We start from the raw sequence: 13341 nt of genomic DNA on the forward strand, positions 1-13341 counted from the left end.
TGCCTACAGAGCATACAGACAAGGGAAGTGGGGACTCAAAATGGCATACCACAGAACCGAACCACACACAGAGGCAGTGAAGCATATAGGGCACACGGAAAACTAGTAGCTATGTGTCAGAATGATTACTGAAAAAGAGTGAATGCTGCGTAAAACACAAGAATAGCGTCTGGCACTTGATGGGTCCTGTGTTAAATGCTGTTGTCTTTACCATTTGCTCCTTTGTTCTTTTTGCCCATTCATGTCCCACCAGCCTCTGGACCATGAGCCCAGGTGGAGCACTTTTACCAAGGCCACTGAGCCTGGTTAACGAGGAATGCTGCCCAGGGGAAAATCAGTACACCCAGATTTCCCAAAAGCACGGGTCGTCCCCCTAGTAGCTTAAACTATCAAAACTCATTTCCTCGTTAGGAACTTACCACCATTGCTTCAGATAGTCACAACATTTTGATATGTTGTAACTTTCTAGAAGTTTCATCAATTCCCTGTTTTAGAGAAGATCGAGGGATTTTTTTTTTTTTTAGATTTTATTTAATCATGACACACACACACACACACACACACACACACACACACAGGCAGAAATACAGGCAGATAGAAAAGCAGGCTCCATGCAGGGAGCCTGATGTGGGACTCAATCCTAGGATCCCAGGATTATGCCCTGAGCCAAAGGCAGATGCTCAACCGCTGAGCCACCCAGGCGTCCCTAGAGATGTTTATCTGTTGAACTCACCCAGCATCTGCATGTTACATGTGACCATCACTCACAGCACCTTCATATTTCTAAAGCCTTCTAGCAGGGCTGAGGTCAGTAAACAATGCAGCATCATTTCAAAAGTGCTGGGGAACAGGTTTTTGGGATAAAATCAGTGTGAGTCTAGGACTGCGAGTTGATTCTACAGTGGCTGTGTAAAGGTGAACGTGGAGAATGAATGGAAAACACTTTAAATTTCCAGTTGTCAACTTAAAAGCCTCCATGTGCATGGTATCATATGAAAGGTGGGCCAAAATATATTTTATTTTAATAATTTATTGAGAGAGAGAGAGAGAAGGAAGGAAGGAATGTGTGAGTGGGGGAGGGGCAGGGAGAATCTCAAGCAGACTCCATGCTGAGCATGGAGTCCAAACTGGGGCTCAATCTCACAACCCCCAGGTCATGACCTGAGTGGAAATCAAGAATTGGATACCCAACCAACCAGGCCACCATGTTAAAGTACTTTAAACAGTTTGAAAAAGCAGTTTGAAATAGGAAAAGTTTAGCAGAAGCAATGGCATTTAGAGAGAGATAAGCAACCACTTTCTCTAATTTACAACACCAAATGGTGGCTTTGATGCAACCCTGGAGGAGTGGTCTTTCCAGGATGGCTGACAGTTTGGCACTCAGTTCGCTCTCGGCTTGGCTGCATTGATTACTACAAACCTGGTCCAACAACAACAACAAAAAACCCTGGTCCAACAGTGTATGAACGTGTACATCGAATGGGACAGGCCAAAAGGCCCTGGAAATGGTTTCCTAGCACTTAAGGACCTTTTATTTCTTGCCCTTAGGTAGCTCCATAGGCTCTACTCTTTAAGGAGTTTGAATTGAGAGGAGGGTATAAAAATGGATAAAAGTTAAAAAGAAAACACCCATATTGTGTATAATTCAGCAGCAAAAGGCATGTATACTTATTTAAGATCCACAGTGGGGGAATCCCTGGGTGGCTCAGTGGTTTAGCACCTGCCTTTGGCTCAGGGCATGCTCCTGGAGTCTCGGGATCGAGTCCCACATTGGGCTTCCAGCATGGAGCCTGCTTCTTCCTCTGCCTGTGTCTCTGCCTCTCTCTCTCTCTCTCTCTGTGTCTTTCATGAATAAGTAAATAAAATCTTTAAAAAATCCACAAGGGAGTCGTTTCATAGGAATTCTCCTGTGAATCCTTTGGGGAGTTTAATCAACTCCTCAGATTTACAGTTTCAAAGGTCAGCATGTTTTGCCCATGCCCTCCAAGCACACAGTATCTATTCCACATAAGACGTGTTCAAGTACAGGAAGCAAGCACGGACTGGTTCACCATTTCCTCTGCGTATCCTCTGTCTAGGGAGAAACAGGGCTTCAAACTACAGCTGGCAAAAAAACAAAAACAAAAAAACAAAAACCAAAATTTTTGGTAGTGTCACCAGCCACTGAAATGGGCAGCTGAAGGCGACTCCGAATCTGACCACACGGATCTTCAGAGGCTTCGTGACTGACCTCTGCTACATTTTCCTTCTGCTCTTAATTCAAGGCCAACGTCTGATATGGCAAAACTTCTTCAACCTTTGGCGTGACTTCTAACTCCTCCTAAACAGTGCCATCGCCAGCATGTGAGCAGTTCGAATTCTCCCTCTGCATGTGTCTCAGAGATTCAACACCAAGTAAGACTTCCTGAACTTGTACTCCGGTTCGTGTAAAATCCAAGGTGAGGGAGATAGCGCAGTGGCTTCTCTTCTGTCAGCAGACACTTCCTCCTTTTTTTTTTTTTTTTTTTTTTTTTTTAGGAGTTCAGCTTTTTATTGAGCAGCTTATAAAAGTTTAGTCAAAGAGACCAAAGCCCATGTCATCATCAGACTCCTCAGATTCTTCTTTCTTGGCTTCCACTTTTTCCTCCTCAGCTGGGGCAGCAGCGGTGGAAGGAGCAGGACCTCCCGCTGGCACAGTGCCAGCTGCTGGGGCAGGTCCACCAGCTCCTACATTGCAGATGAGGCTCCGAATGTTCACGTTGGCCAGGGCCTTTGCAAACAAACCCGGCCAGAAAGGCTCAACATTCACACCCGCTGCTTTAATGAGGGCATTGATCTTATCCTCCGTGACTGTCACCTCATCATCGTGCAGGATGAGGGCCGAGTAGATGCAGGCGAGCTCCGAGACGGAGGCCATGGAGAGGGTGCGTGCCGAGCGCGGTGCTAGTCGCCGGCTGAAGTGAGGGCCTCACCCCAACGCGGCCTTAGCTTCCTCGGAAGGACTGAGCACCTTAGCGGCAGCTGAGGAAAGTAGCTGACTGTGGCTGAGTCCTAACTGGATCTGTCCAGTCAGCGCCCCACCATGCTCTTGATCCCCGTGCTGCTCAATCTCTGCCTGCTTTCCTCTGTGGTCTGTGTGTCACTGCTCTTCCTCCCCTGCCTTTAGACAAACCACCTTCCCACTGACCACCATCCTTCCCTTGGCCTTCAGCCTCTGTTCTCTACGTATACACAATGCTAAAAAGTTCATGTATTCTTTGATGTAGCCGACTTTCTCAATCTCTGGATCTCTACACTGAAATGCAGTAAGGCACCCTGAACAAAACCCCAAGCACACATCAGAGGGGACTAGCTTCTCATACCCGATATGTTCTCAAGAATCTTGGGTGTTTTTTTTTTTTATAAACCTTCATTTTAATTCCCCTTTTCCTGACTCCTCTGATTGCTTTCGGCCATTTCTTTTATCCTGTTTTCATATGTTGCTATCACCCACTTTGCTGGCTAAAGAGGCTTAGATGTTTGAGAAAGTGTCATATCTCCTCAAGATGTTCCCTACATCTAGCAACAGGAGGGATGGTCACCATTGGACCATTTTATGAGTCAGCTTGAGGTGATTCATTATACAGGTGCTGTCAGCTTCAGTCACACACAAAGTCAGGTATTCAGGCCAAATCACCTAAGGCTGGGCTTTAGGAAGCTCATCTTTTAAAAAAAAACAAAAAACCCATCATCTCAAGACAGATTTAAATAATCATTTCCCTAATATATTTTCTTTCAAGCATATTCCTAAGGGCAAAACTATACATCTTAGAGACAAGATTGAAGAGCTCAAACTCTTTTCTTAAAATAATATTTCTTTAGTTCCTGGGTGGGGTTGATACTCTGCTTACTTTGTTAATTCCACTTGGTGCTATAATTCAATAACATGCTAGTGGCAGATAATACTTAGACTATGTCTAAAATCTGAGCAGAGTGATAAAGTTCAGTCTTTTGTGTACATATGTAAGTGATTTATGGGTAGTATTTACTAAGGGAAAGCCTGAGAACGTGAGGTCTTCTGGCATATAACATAACCAGCTTGCTTGCTTGCTTTCTTTCTTTCTTTCTTTCTTTCTTTTATTTATTTAAGATTTTATTTATTTATTCATAGACACAGAGGGAGAGAGGCAGAGATACAGGGAGAGGGAGAAGCAGGCTCCATGCAGGGAGCCTGATGTGGAACTCGATCCCGGGTCTCCAGGATCACACCCCAGGCTGCAGGCGGCGCCAAACCGCTGCGCCACCAGGGCTGCCCCATAACCAGCTTTATTAACAAAGAGAAGCAAAGTTTATAAAATTGATACTAGTTTTGGACCAGGATATTATAGAATTCATTAATATTCTAAAACTCACCTGGATTGTTCGTATAAAAGCCACAGTTACCCGTTCTTCAAATTCATTCACTGGAGTATAAAGGTTTAAAATTTTGACAATCTGTTGGAATACAAACAAAAGCTTAGCAGAGAGCTAAATGAACATAAGACAATGTTTGGATTTCAAAGAATATAGGACATTGGCAGAAGAACTCAATCTTCTTTAGGCAGGACCCACACCCTGAAGCTGGAATGATACTGAGAAGTCTACAGTCTGTAAACTACAGACCAGGGGCTTTGGTAGATCTGAGGCCTCCTGCTGCATTCCTGTCTCCTACATTCCTACCTGCCCTAATGGCTCCTGGCTTATAAGATAATGATTCTAGGAAACTGTTGCCTGAAACCCTCAGCCTCTTATCTACCAGTAGTTCAAAGATCTCTTAAAGAGCACTGGAGATCTTACCTTAGATAACAAGAGGTTGTTTGACCATGACCCCACCTCCCATGACCCCAAAATCACTTATAAAAGGAACAATTTTTCCTAATTGAACAAGAGAATCATCTCCTATCTGCCTACAATCGTTTGGTGGGAGTAGCCTGTCACAATGCAAAACAATGCCAGTTGAACTCTGGAAGTAAACTGAAAGCAAAATATATTTACAAGGGGGATACAAATTGAAAACTTTCATCACATTTATAGGAAGCAGCTTTTTTAAGAGTCTGGCATTTCATCTTTTAGTGGTGAGTGGGGAGGTAAGGAAAGGGGTATGTTTGCGAGACTGAGACTGGATTTCATGCTGTAAGGCTGGACAGGGAGAAGAAGGTGCATGAGTTAATGTAGAAACTCTCCTTTCCTTATGCTAGTTGCATTTTGTGAGGTCACTCCACAGTGGCTCATTTCTAAATACACACACTCCTGATGGAGGGCAGGTCTCTCTGTGAGGGGATAAGATTTATCTTTTGATAGACTGGTAACATCTCTGCAACTGAGTCCTAGTCTAAATACAATTTGGCCAGGGGAGGGCAGGGAGGAAAGGTACATTTAAACGCTTCTAGGTTCTTAATGACTGTTTAAAATTATGTTAATGGATTCTAAGTGAAAACAGGGCCATAATGAGTATATAGTGGTAAAGAAAGTGATTTATTTAACTCCAAAGGCATGATGCTGCCCATTTCTGAACAAAATCTAAAATTTCTAGTGAGAAACATTCCAAAATTCATTGTGTTTAAAAAGATGCTTTTACCCTAACAAACCAACAAACCAGGGGTCCCTGGAGATCCATGGCTCAGTGGGCAAAGCGCCTGACTCTTGCTTTTGGCTCAGGTCATGAGATGGAGCCCCATGTTGGTTTTGCACTGGGGATGGGGCCTGTTTCAGACTCTCTGCCTTTCCCACTCTCCCCTAACCATTTGCACATGTGCTCTTTCTAAAAACAAAAACAAAAATACATTTTTATCCAAGCTTAATGTTTTGTGGGTTTGCTACCTTATCTTTCTATGAGAGCAAGAGGGCCTGGAAAGTTAGTTATGGGGGGAACGGTGGCATCTCGTTCCCCAGACCAAGGCAGTCTTTGGTTCGCAGAGAACATCCCATCTGCGACAGCTTCTGTTGTGTCATTAGGGGCACAGAAAGGCCGCAGGAGCACCATGGACACACACACAAGCCGCCAGGGGGAACAGCCTAGGAAAGGAAGGTGGGCCGTGGGGTGCCAGGGCCACATACCTGCTGGGTGCTGAGCGAGGTGCACAGGGAGCAGATGGCCTCCGCATCCTCTGGGGTTTTCTTCTTTAACTGCAGGAGCTGAGCTGCTTGGATCAGAGGCTCCAGAGTCTGGACAGCTCCACTCTGCTGAAGGTTCCTTCCCCGAAGCCACTCCTCCAGTTGGCTTATATTGTACCTTGATACAGGCCAAAGTGAGCGGCATTAGACCTGTGCTCCCAACATGCTGGGATGAGTGTGCCTGCTGTGTTTATGGTGCCACCTACACACAAGGTGAGCGTGCTCTTCACCCCCACTAGCTCACTTGGGCCAAAGCTCCAGAAGTGCCTGGTGCTGTCATGTCTTGCTGAATGAATAAATGAATGAATGTGTGTTTAAAATCCAGCAAAAAGGGGTGCCTGGGGGGCTTAGTCAGTGAAGCATCTGCCTTTGGCTCAAATCACGACCCCGGAGTCCTGGGATTGAGCCCCATGTTGAGCTCCTTGCTCTGTGGGGAGCCTGCTTCTCCCTCTATCACTCCTTGCACCCACCCTTGCACTCCCCTCCCACCCCCACTAGTGCTGTTAAATAAACAAAATCTTTAAAAAAAAAATCAAGCAAAGACGAGGCATGTGAAAAGTCTGTGTAAGTTAATGGGAAAACAAGGTATTTAATCTATTGAATTGAAGCAACTGATATTTGACTTTGACGAATATTTAAGCTTCTATGTGAGCCTTCGCCAGGCTGAATTCATTGATTTTTCCCTCTGATCTATCCATGTGGTCTTTACAATTTTTAGAGTATGTAAATATCTTTCAAGCTCTGAACTTGTTTGTTTACCAGGTCACCATCTCTGTGTTGAATGCCACCAACAACGCAAAGGTGATAGAATTGTGTTGCATGCTGTGACAAGGACCAGCGGTTAGATATGGGTCTCATTTCCAGAGATTTGTCGAGCTGGTGGGTGCAGGCCCCTCCACCCTGGGGTGGCTAGGGCAGGGCATCTGTCCCCTACCTGAGCTGCATGCCTGTGCTCCAAGAGCAGACGTCCTTCCGCAGGAGCAGGTTGTTGAGAGTCACGGCATTGATCATATAGAAGAGCTGCTTGAACACCTGAAGGATGATCTCAGGGTCCAGGCCCTGGTCACACATGACCGTGTGGAAGGAATTCATCTGGCGGATGATGGCTTCCAGGCAGTACGAGTTGTCCCCGTCTACCATGCTGGAGGAGCGCTTCCGGTATCCAGTTGGCTTCACACCAGATAGACCCTGAATGCTCTCATTTTCCAGCATGGCGGAAACTGAAAGAAAAGCATGACCAGAGAAGCTTGCATGTTCCCCAGAGATCTGTTTCTGGGCCACTCAGATCATTCTGCACTTTAGGCTTTCACAATAGCACCATCCACTGATACACAATGTTGATGTGCTCAGAAACTCACAGCATTCGGCATCACATTTAATGTGCTGCTGTCTGAATGGAATAAGATTGCCACATAGAAACCTTGGACTGAATCTGTAGACCAAATTTTCACTTGACTTTATTAGTGGTGGGACAAAGATAAGGGCATGTACCAAGTTGATCCTGTATTGGCTTCGGTGCAAAGTAGAAAGTTTGCAACTTGTATGTAGTCCCAGCCTGCTCATTGAGTTGGCCCTGGACCTTGAGATCATCGCACTGATGTTCAAACAGCTCTTTGACATGAGCCACTGACCATATAAATCTTATGCTTGCTGATGTGTCATACTTATTACACAGCATTTACCTATGTGCCAGGGGCTTGATGCTCAGTATTCCTTTCCATCTTCCAACAACCCATTTCCTGATGAGGACCATCGAGGCATACAGAAGTCACATTACTTGCCCAAGGTCACAACACTAGGGGTTGGCAGGGCCAGGATTCGAGCCAGGTATGTCCAACTGCAGAACTGATGCTATTAGCCATCGCATTATTTGGAGTTGTGAGTACCCCCTAAGGCTCCCTATGCCTAGGGCCTCACTAAAAGGTTCTCAGATGGGAATAAGAATATGGAATGAACTTTATCCTAGAAAGATAAATTTCCAGATGCCATGGAGCACTCTGGCCCACCTGGAATTCTCCTGTAATCTGTTTGTGTTGTAAGAACCAGGGGGAAGCTACAACCCAGGCCAGGGGAGGATTTCTTCCCTCGCCTTCATGCAGCACATTGAGTGATGAGCAATGATGACTGTGTTTTTCTTTTAACTAAAAAAACCCAGCTCTTATGTTTCGACTCCAGTTTCATGTTTGGGGACCAAGTGTACTGCTATAGATGGGGTGTTCAGTAAATATTTATCACATGAGTACTTCCTAGTGTGTTTGCTTAATTCTTTTCTTTTTTCATGATTAAAGTATACATATGGGCATGAGGATTATACTTTTTTCATTGTATATGCATTTGTACCTTTTGAATTTATATTCATTACCTATGGAAGATTTCATAGCTCTTTTTGAGCACATAGCACATACCTCCTCACTGCTTTAATTGGGAAGGTTCTGGTTTTCTAGAGGCCACACCTAGGATCTTGGCTTCCCTGAAAGTCGGCAGCATTCGCCGTCATTCCTGACTCTACATGAGTGCTGGAGATCTCCCACTGCCAGCTTACCTATCATAGGTTGCAAAACACCCTCGGCGATCTTAATGAGTTGCTGGTAGATCTGAATGGAAAGGTCACTCAGCACCTGACGATATTCAGTGAGGTCAAAGTTCTTAAGACAGTGCTCATTCTGCTTGGCAGTATTCTGAGTCATGAAGCCCTGCAGAGAGAGAGCAAGTTTTACAAGAGGCTCGGCAGTCTGCTGGGCTTCACAGGACTTCTGGGTCTTGGTCATGTTCATGGATACCCTATTGGTGGGACTTCATCAGTCTCTATCACTAGGATGTTCTAGAGGAGCCTGTCAGTTTTTGAGGCCTCAATAATGGCTCTTAAATTTGAAGGCAGAGCAGAACCTCAGCATGATAGAGAGGTTGGAAATGCTGGATTTAAAAAACCCAGGGACGGCTGGGTGGCTCACTCGGTTCGGCCCCTGCCTTCGGCTCAGGTCCTGATCTCAGGGTCCTGGGATCAAGCCCCACTTGGAGCTCCATACTCAGTGGAAGGCCTGCTTCTCCTCCTCCTGCCACTCCCCCGGCTTGGGCTCCTTCTCTCTCATTCTCTGTGTCAAATAAATACGTAAAATATTTTTTAAAAATAGAAAAATAAGCCTAAATCAGTCCACATCCTGAGGAAGTGAGTTCTCTACAGCATCAAACCCAGATTGGTAGCAGGTCCAGGGAAAGAGGGATCATGCTCCCTGATTCTCTGACTCTCCTCCTAACAGGCCAGGTTACTTTAAAATGTGAAATACCACAGCCACTGAAGGGTACGTCCCTGTGTCAGATTATGTTTTTAGAATGAGAAATTTTACATGGATTCTATCATTGGGTATCAGGATTAACAGACTGAAACAATGTCACGGCAACAGCACTGTGTCCTCCTAGCTTCCTATGCTAACAAGATGAAATCACATGAAGAGAATTACTAATATCGAAACAATTCATGTGACCAACATCCCTTTGTAGTCATGCCAAGGTAAACCAAAAGCAGCAAGAAGCTCAGCGTCTTCAAAAGGGTGACCATCCCCAGCAAAGCCTCTCCTGCCAACTCATATTACACAGCAATTTTTTAATAAAAACTAAAAGGCAGGTAAAAGAAAAAAAAATCACTGTGACAGACAAGATATATATATATATTTTCGCTCTCTCTTTGTTTAGACTACATGGATCTGGCTGTAGTGTGCTCTGGGTCTCAGGTCTCTTGATACATTATTCTTAATATAAGTGAAAGTGTAAGGGGGGAAAGGGAGGTTGAGGCAACCCCCAGGGGCCTGGGAGTGGTGTCTGGGATAAACTGGGATTCTAAATGGAGAGACCAGAGTGAAGACGTGCCCTGTGTTACCAAGCTGCTGGGCTGAATGCAGAGCGTGGGCACCGTTCCTTCAGGGGCCAGAGTGGGGGAATGTGGGTTCCAGACGAAGCTGGGCCCTCGGAGTCCAGAGTAGAAGATGACAATGTACCCAGGAGGGCGGCAGGTTGAGGAATCAAGTTTGGTTAGAAGCGGGAAGCTGGGCCTTAAGGTCAAGGCCCACTGATGTAGTTTGATCGTGTTGTGCCTCTTCTCCGTGTCCGCCTTGGATTAACTACTTGGTTGGCTGAGGAGATCATGTCACACATCTGACAACTCACTGAGCTTCCTTCCAGTGCTCGCTGAAAGGGGGCTGCTCCAGAGAGGTCAGGTCACAAGGGTCTCCCTGGAGAGTCCCAGTGGCTCTCGGATAATGGATGGGTCATATAAGCTCATTTCCCCGCCTCATTTGATTCAGGGTGCTTTCTGGGGCTGCAGGGTCCTTGAGGCCACCTAGCAGACAGGTATCCTGTGCCCTATCTGCTCCTGCTTTGAGCTACCAGGTAGACAGAGGAAGGTATGCTTAGAGCCCAAGGTCCTAGAGGGCACCCCAAAGACCCTACATCCTCTCAGGGTGGGGGCGTATTTGGATAGAAGACTGCCTCCCACGACACCCCTGGCTCCCTTCTGAGCTGAGATCTGAGGTGCCCTGAAGCAGGACGTACATCACTATGGCCCAGGAAGTGAGGCTTTGGGGGTACTTTGGTGGTTCTCAGGTGCCCTTTAGGGGCTGGGCTTGTCTTAGCACTCACCTCATCCCCACTATACTGCTTCAAGCAATGAAGGAGGCGGCAGGTGTTGGATAACCAGAATGAGGTCATCTCAAAGTCCTCATTGTGCTTCTGTGAAAGAAAAGGACAACCCCCATTAGCAGCAGGGCTCCGCTATCTGGTAAAATGCTCACCTGGGGCTTCTCTTTCCAGGTTTCCAAAGTTACTGAGCATGCTCCCAGCAGACACAACAATGGCCGGTCCCCAAGAAGAGATCCTGGTCAAGGGGTGGCAGTCCCATCCCTTCACTACCAAGCATGGCGCAGAGACCCCTCCCTGGGTTCCCTCGTCACCGGGGCGCAGCTGTGCAGCCTGGGCTGTGTGTTGACCATGAGGCCACTGGCCCTGCTCCGAACTATTCGTGATCCAACCTAAGGGATGGACGGAGCATGCCAGTGAAATATTTATCGAGCCATCAGATACCCAATGGTTTCAACCCTCTGGAAAAGGACTATAAACCATACCTGGATGAAAACCCAAGAGCCAGGATATAGTTTCCTATCCTAGGGTCAATGACTGAACCGAGCTCACCTTGTCAGCTAAAACCATCCCTGCCTAATGTCAGAGGTGGGAGCTTTGAGGACAATAAAACAAGGGAGTCGGACAGGAAGCGACTGTTAGGGCTGGGCACAGCTAGCGGAGCCCAGTGGTTAGGAAAGCTTCCCCTGAGGCAATGGCCTGAAGCCAGCCCTCAACTCACTCAGACTGGTACAAGCTCCCAGGCAGAGCCCGTGCTAGGGGTCAAGGCAGGGGACCCAGATCTGAGTGTCACCAGCATGTTTATTTAGTGCCAAGTGTGGATAAGATTGCCTCTGGGGCGCAGGGCAGGGCCCAGCTGGGCCAAGCCGAGCCAGAAGTACAGTTACTAAGACCAGGCTGGCATGAAGCTCGAAGCTATGAGCTGGTGCTCACTCACTCCCAGAAGGGAAAGGGGGTGCAGGTGACACAGGTTCAGTGGGTCTTAGCATCTGGACTCCGCACTTTTGAAGATGACATGCATCCCAGAGTGGCAGTGTGTATGTGAGAACCAGGGCAGGGCTGCCTGGGGCTTGGGCCTGTGGGGAAGGACCATTGCTCTTACTGAGGCCTCACCGCTCAGCATAGCTCCTGCACAGTTGAGCCTCGGCACCCTGACCAGCCTCTTACTGCAGCGGCTGCCACCACCTGGGATCCCTCTGTGCCCTGGAAGCAGCCTTGTCCTGGCCTGGGCCCCCTCACTCTGGAGACTGATAAGCATATGCACCCTTCCTTGTGCCACCACCTGCCTGGGGAGCAGGCATCCAGTTCCTTGGGAAGGTCTGGGACAAGGCCTGTATTCAGCTTGTGGGGTCAGCCCGCCCCTGAATCAGGTGGACCATCCTCCTCCACCTCTGGTCATGGCTTTTTAAAGTTGCAGGGCCCCTGCAGGCAGTGGGATGGCCACAGTGGATTTGGGGGTCCTTTCTAAGATTGAGCATCCTTTCTCTGGAAACTGCCCACTTCCATCGGCAAGCTGCTTCTGCATTCCTGTACGTCACCTTCAGGGCTGGAGGGTGGCCTGGGCAGGGCAAGGCCGGGGAAGCTGCAGGCTTCCCTACACCGGCTGCCAAGCACCACCCCCGGGCCTGGGACCCCTACCTTCAGGACTTTCTTAATGCCATTGATGGTGGAGGTCAGCAAGGAGTGCACCTTGAGGTCGTCGTTGATGTAGTCGGCGTGCCGGATGCACATGTAGAGGATGTAAGCAGGAAGGCAGGGCACTGAGCCCGTCAGCATCTGTGGCTTCAGGTCTAACAGCAACAAGCAACGAAAATTAGATGATAGCAGGGGCTTGGGGCTCTGAGGAGACTGAAGTACAGAGATTTTCCATATTTCCCTGAAGCTCACCTAAGAATAACCTCCCATGGTGGCTGTGGGAGGGCTGCGGTGGGAGGAGTCAGGCCCAAGTGGGACACCTTCTGACCCTGTTTCACAAACTAGTTAAATACTCCAAACTAACCGAAGCACATTCCTGGCTGCCTGGACTAGAGAAACTTGCTCCTCATGCCTGGTCCTCATGATACGAAGGAAACAAGCCCACAGGTGGCTCGCCACTCAGGTCTCCACTCAGGGGACATTGCCCTGGGGGCTGAGAGGCTAGCTCACCCACCAGCCAGAGGGGGCTCCGAGCGGACGCCACTTCCTGCCACAGCCACAAGGGCAGGCCCCTGGAGAGCTTGGCAAACCGCGTACTCCCACACAGAACCCATGTGCCAGGGCCCGGGCAGGCCACAGGGCCCACTTAGCAATCCGCTTGGAGGCTACTTACCTGGCAGCCGCAGCTCGGACATGGTTGGAGCCAGCGGCAGGCCAGGATGGGCGAGGAGTGTCCAGAGCCCCTCCCTGTGGCCTCTAGTGCCAGGGCATGACGCCTGAGCCCCGTCCAGCCTGCCAGCAGTGTGTCCTGTCCTGGGCTGTCCTGCTGCTCTCTGAGTCCTGTTTCCCACACACTTGCTAGGTCCGCCCAGCTAGGTGTTGACATGTTGGGGGCAGCGACCATGGCTCTACACTTCTCTGCGCTCCACAGCAACTAGCCGGTGCGGGGCACCTAGCAGGAGTCAG

General features: G+C 48.1%; 2 protein-coding genes across 2 annotated transcripts in view; both read right to left on the minus strand.

Annotated features, from left to right (window-relative positions):
* MYO5B (myosin VB) overlaps positions 1-13341 on the minus strand; it is a 327031-nt gene that overhangs the window by 2378 nt on the left and 311312 nt on the right. Inside the window, exons 33-38 of the mRNA XM_041727359.1 lie at positions 12379-12530; positions 10744-10833; positions 8654-8804; positions 7046-7331; positions 6055-6229; positions 4372-4452 (exon numbers count right to left, since the gene is read on the minus strand). Coding sequence (XP_041583293.1) covers positions 4372-4452; positions 6055-6229; positions 7046-7331; positions 8654-8804; positions 10744-10833; positions 12379-12530 — 935 coding nt within the window. The remainder of the gene's footprint in view (positions 1-4371; positions 4453-6054; positions 6230-7045; positions 7332-8653; positions 8805-10743; positions 10834-12378; positions 12531-13341) is intronic.
* LOC121474598 (60S acidic ribosomal protein P1-like) lies at positions 2477-2993 on the minus strand. Its single transcript, XM_041727572.1, has one exon. It carries the CDS (start codon positions 2894-2896, stop codon positions 2552-2554), a length of 345 nt encoding a protein of 114 aa, XP_041583506.1. The 5' UTR covers positions 2897-2993; the 3' UTR covers positions 2477-2551.

The sequence above is a fragment of the Vulpes lagopus genome, chromosome 1 (genome assembly GCF_018345385.1).
Source record: "Vulpes lagopus strain Blue_001 chromosome 1, ASM1834538v1, whole genome shotgun sequence".
NCBI classification, from domain to species: domain Eukaryota; kingdom Metazoa; phylum Chordata; class Mammalia; order Carnivora; family Canidae; genus Vulpes; species Vulpes lagopus.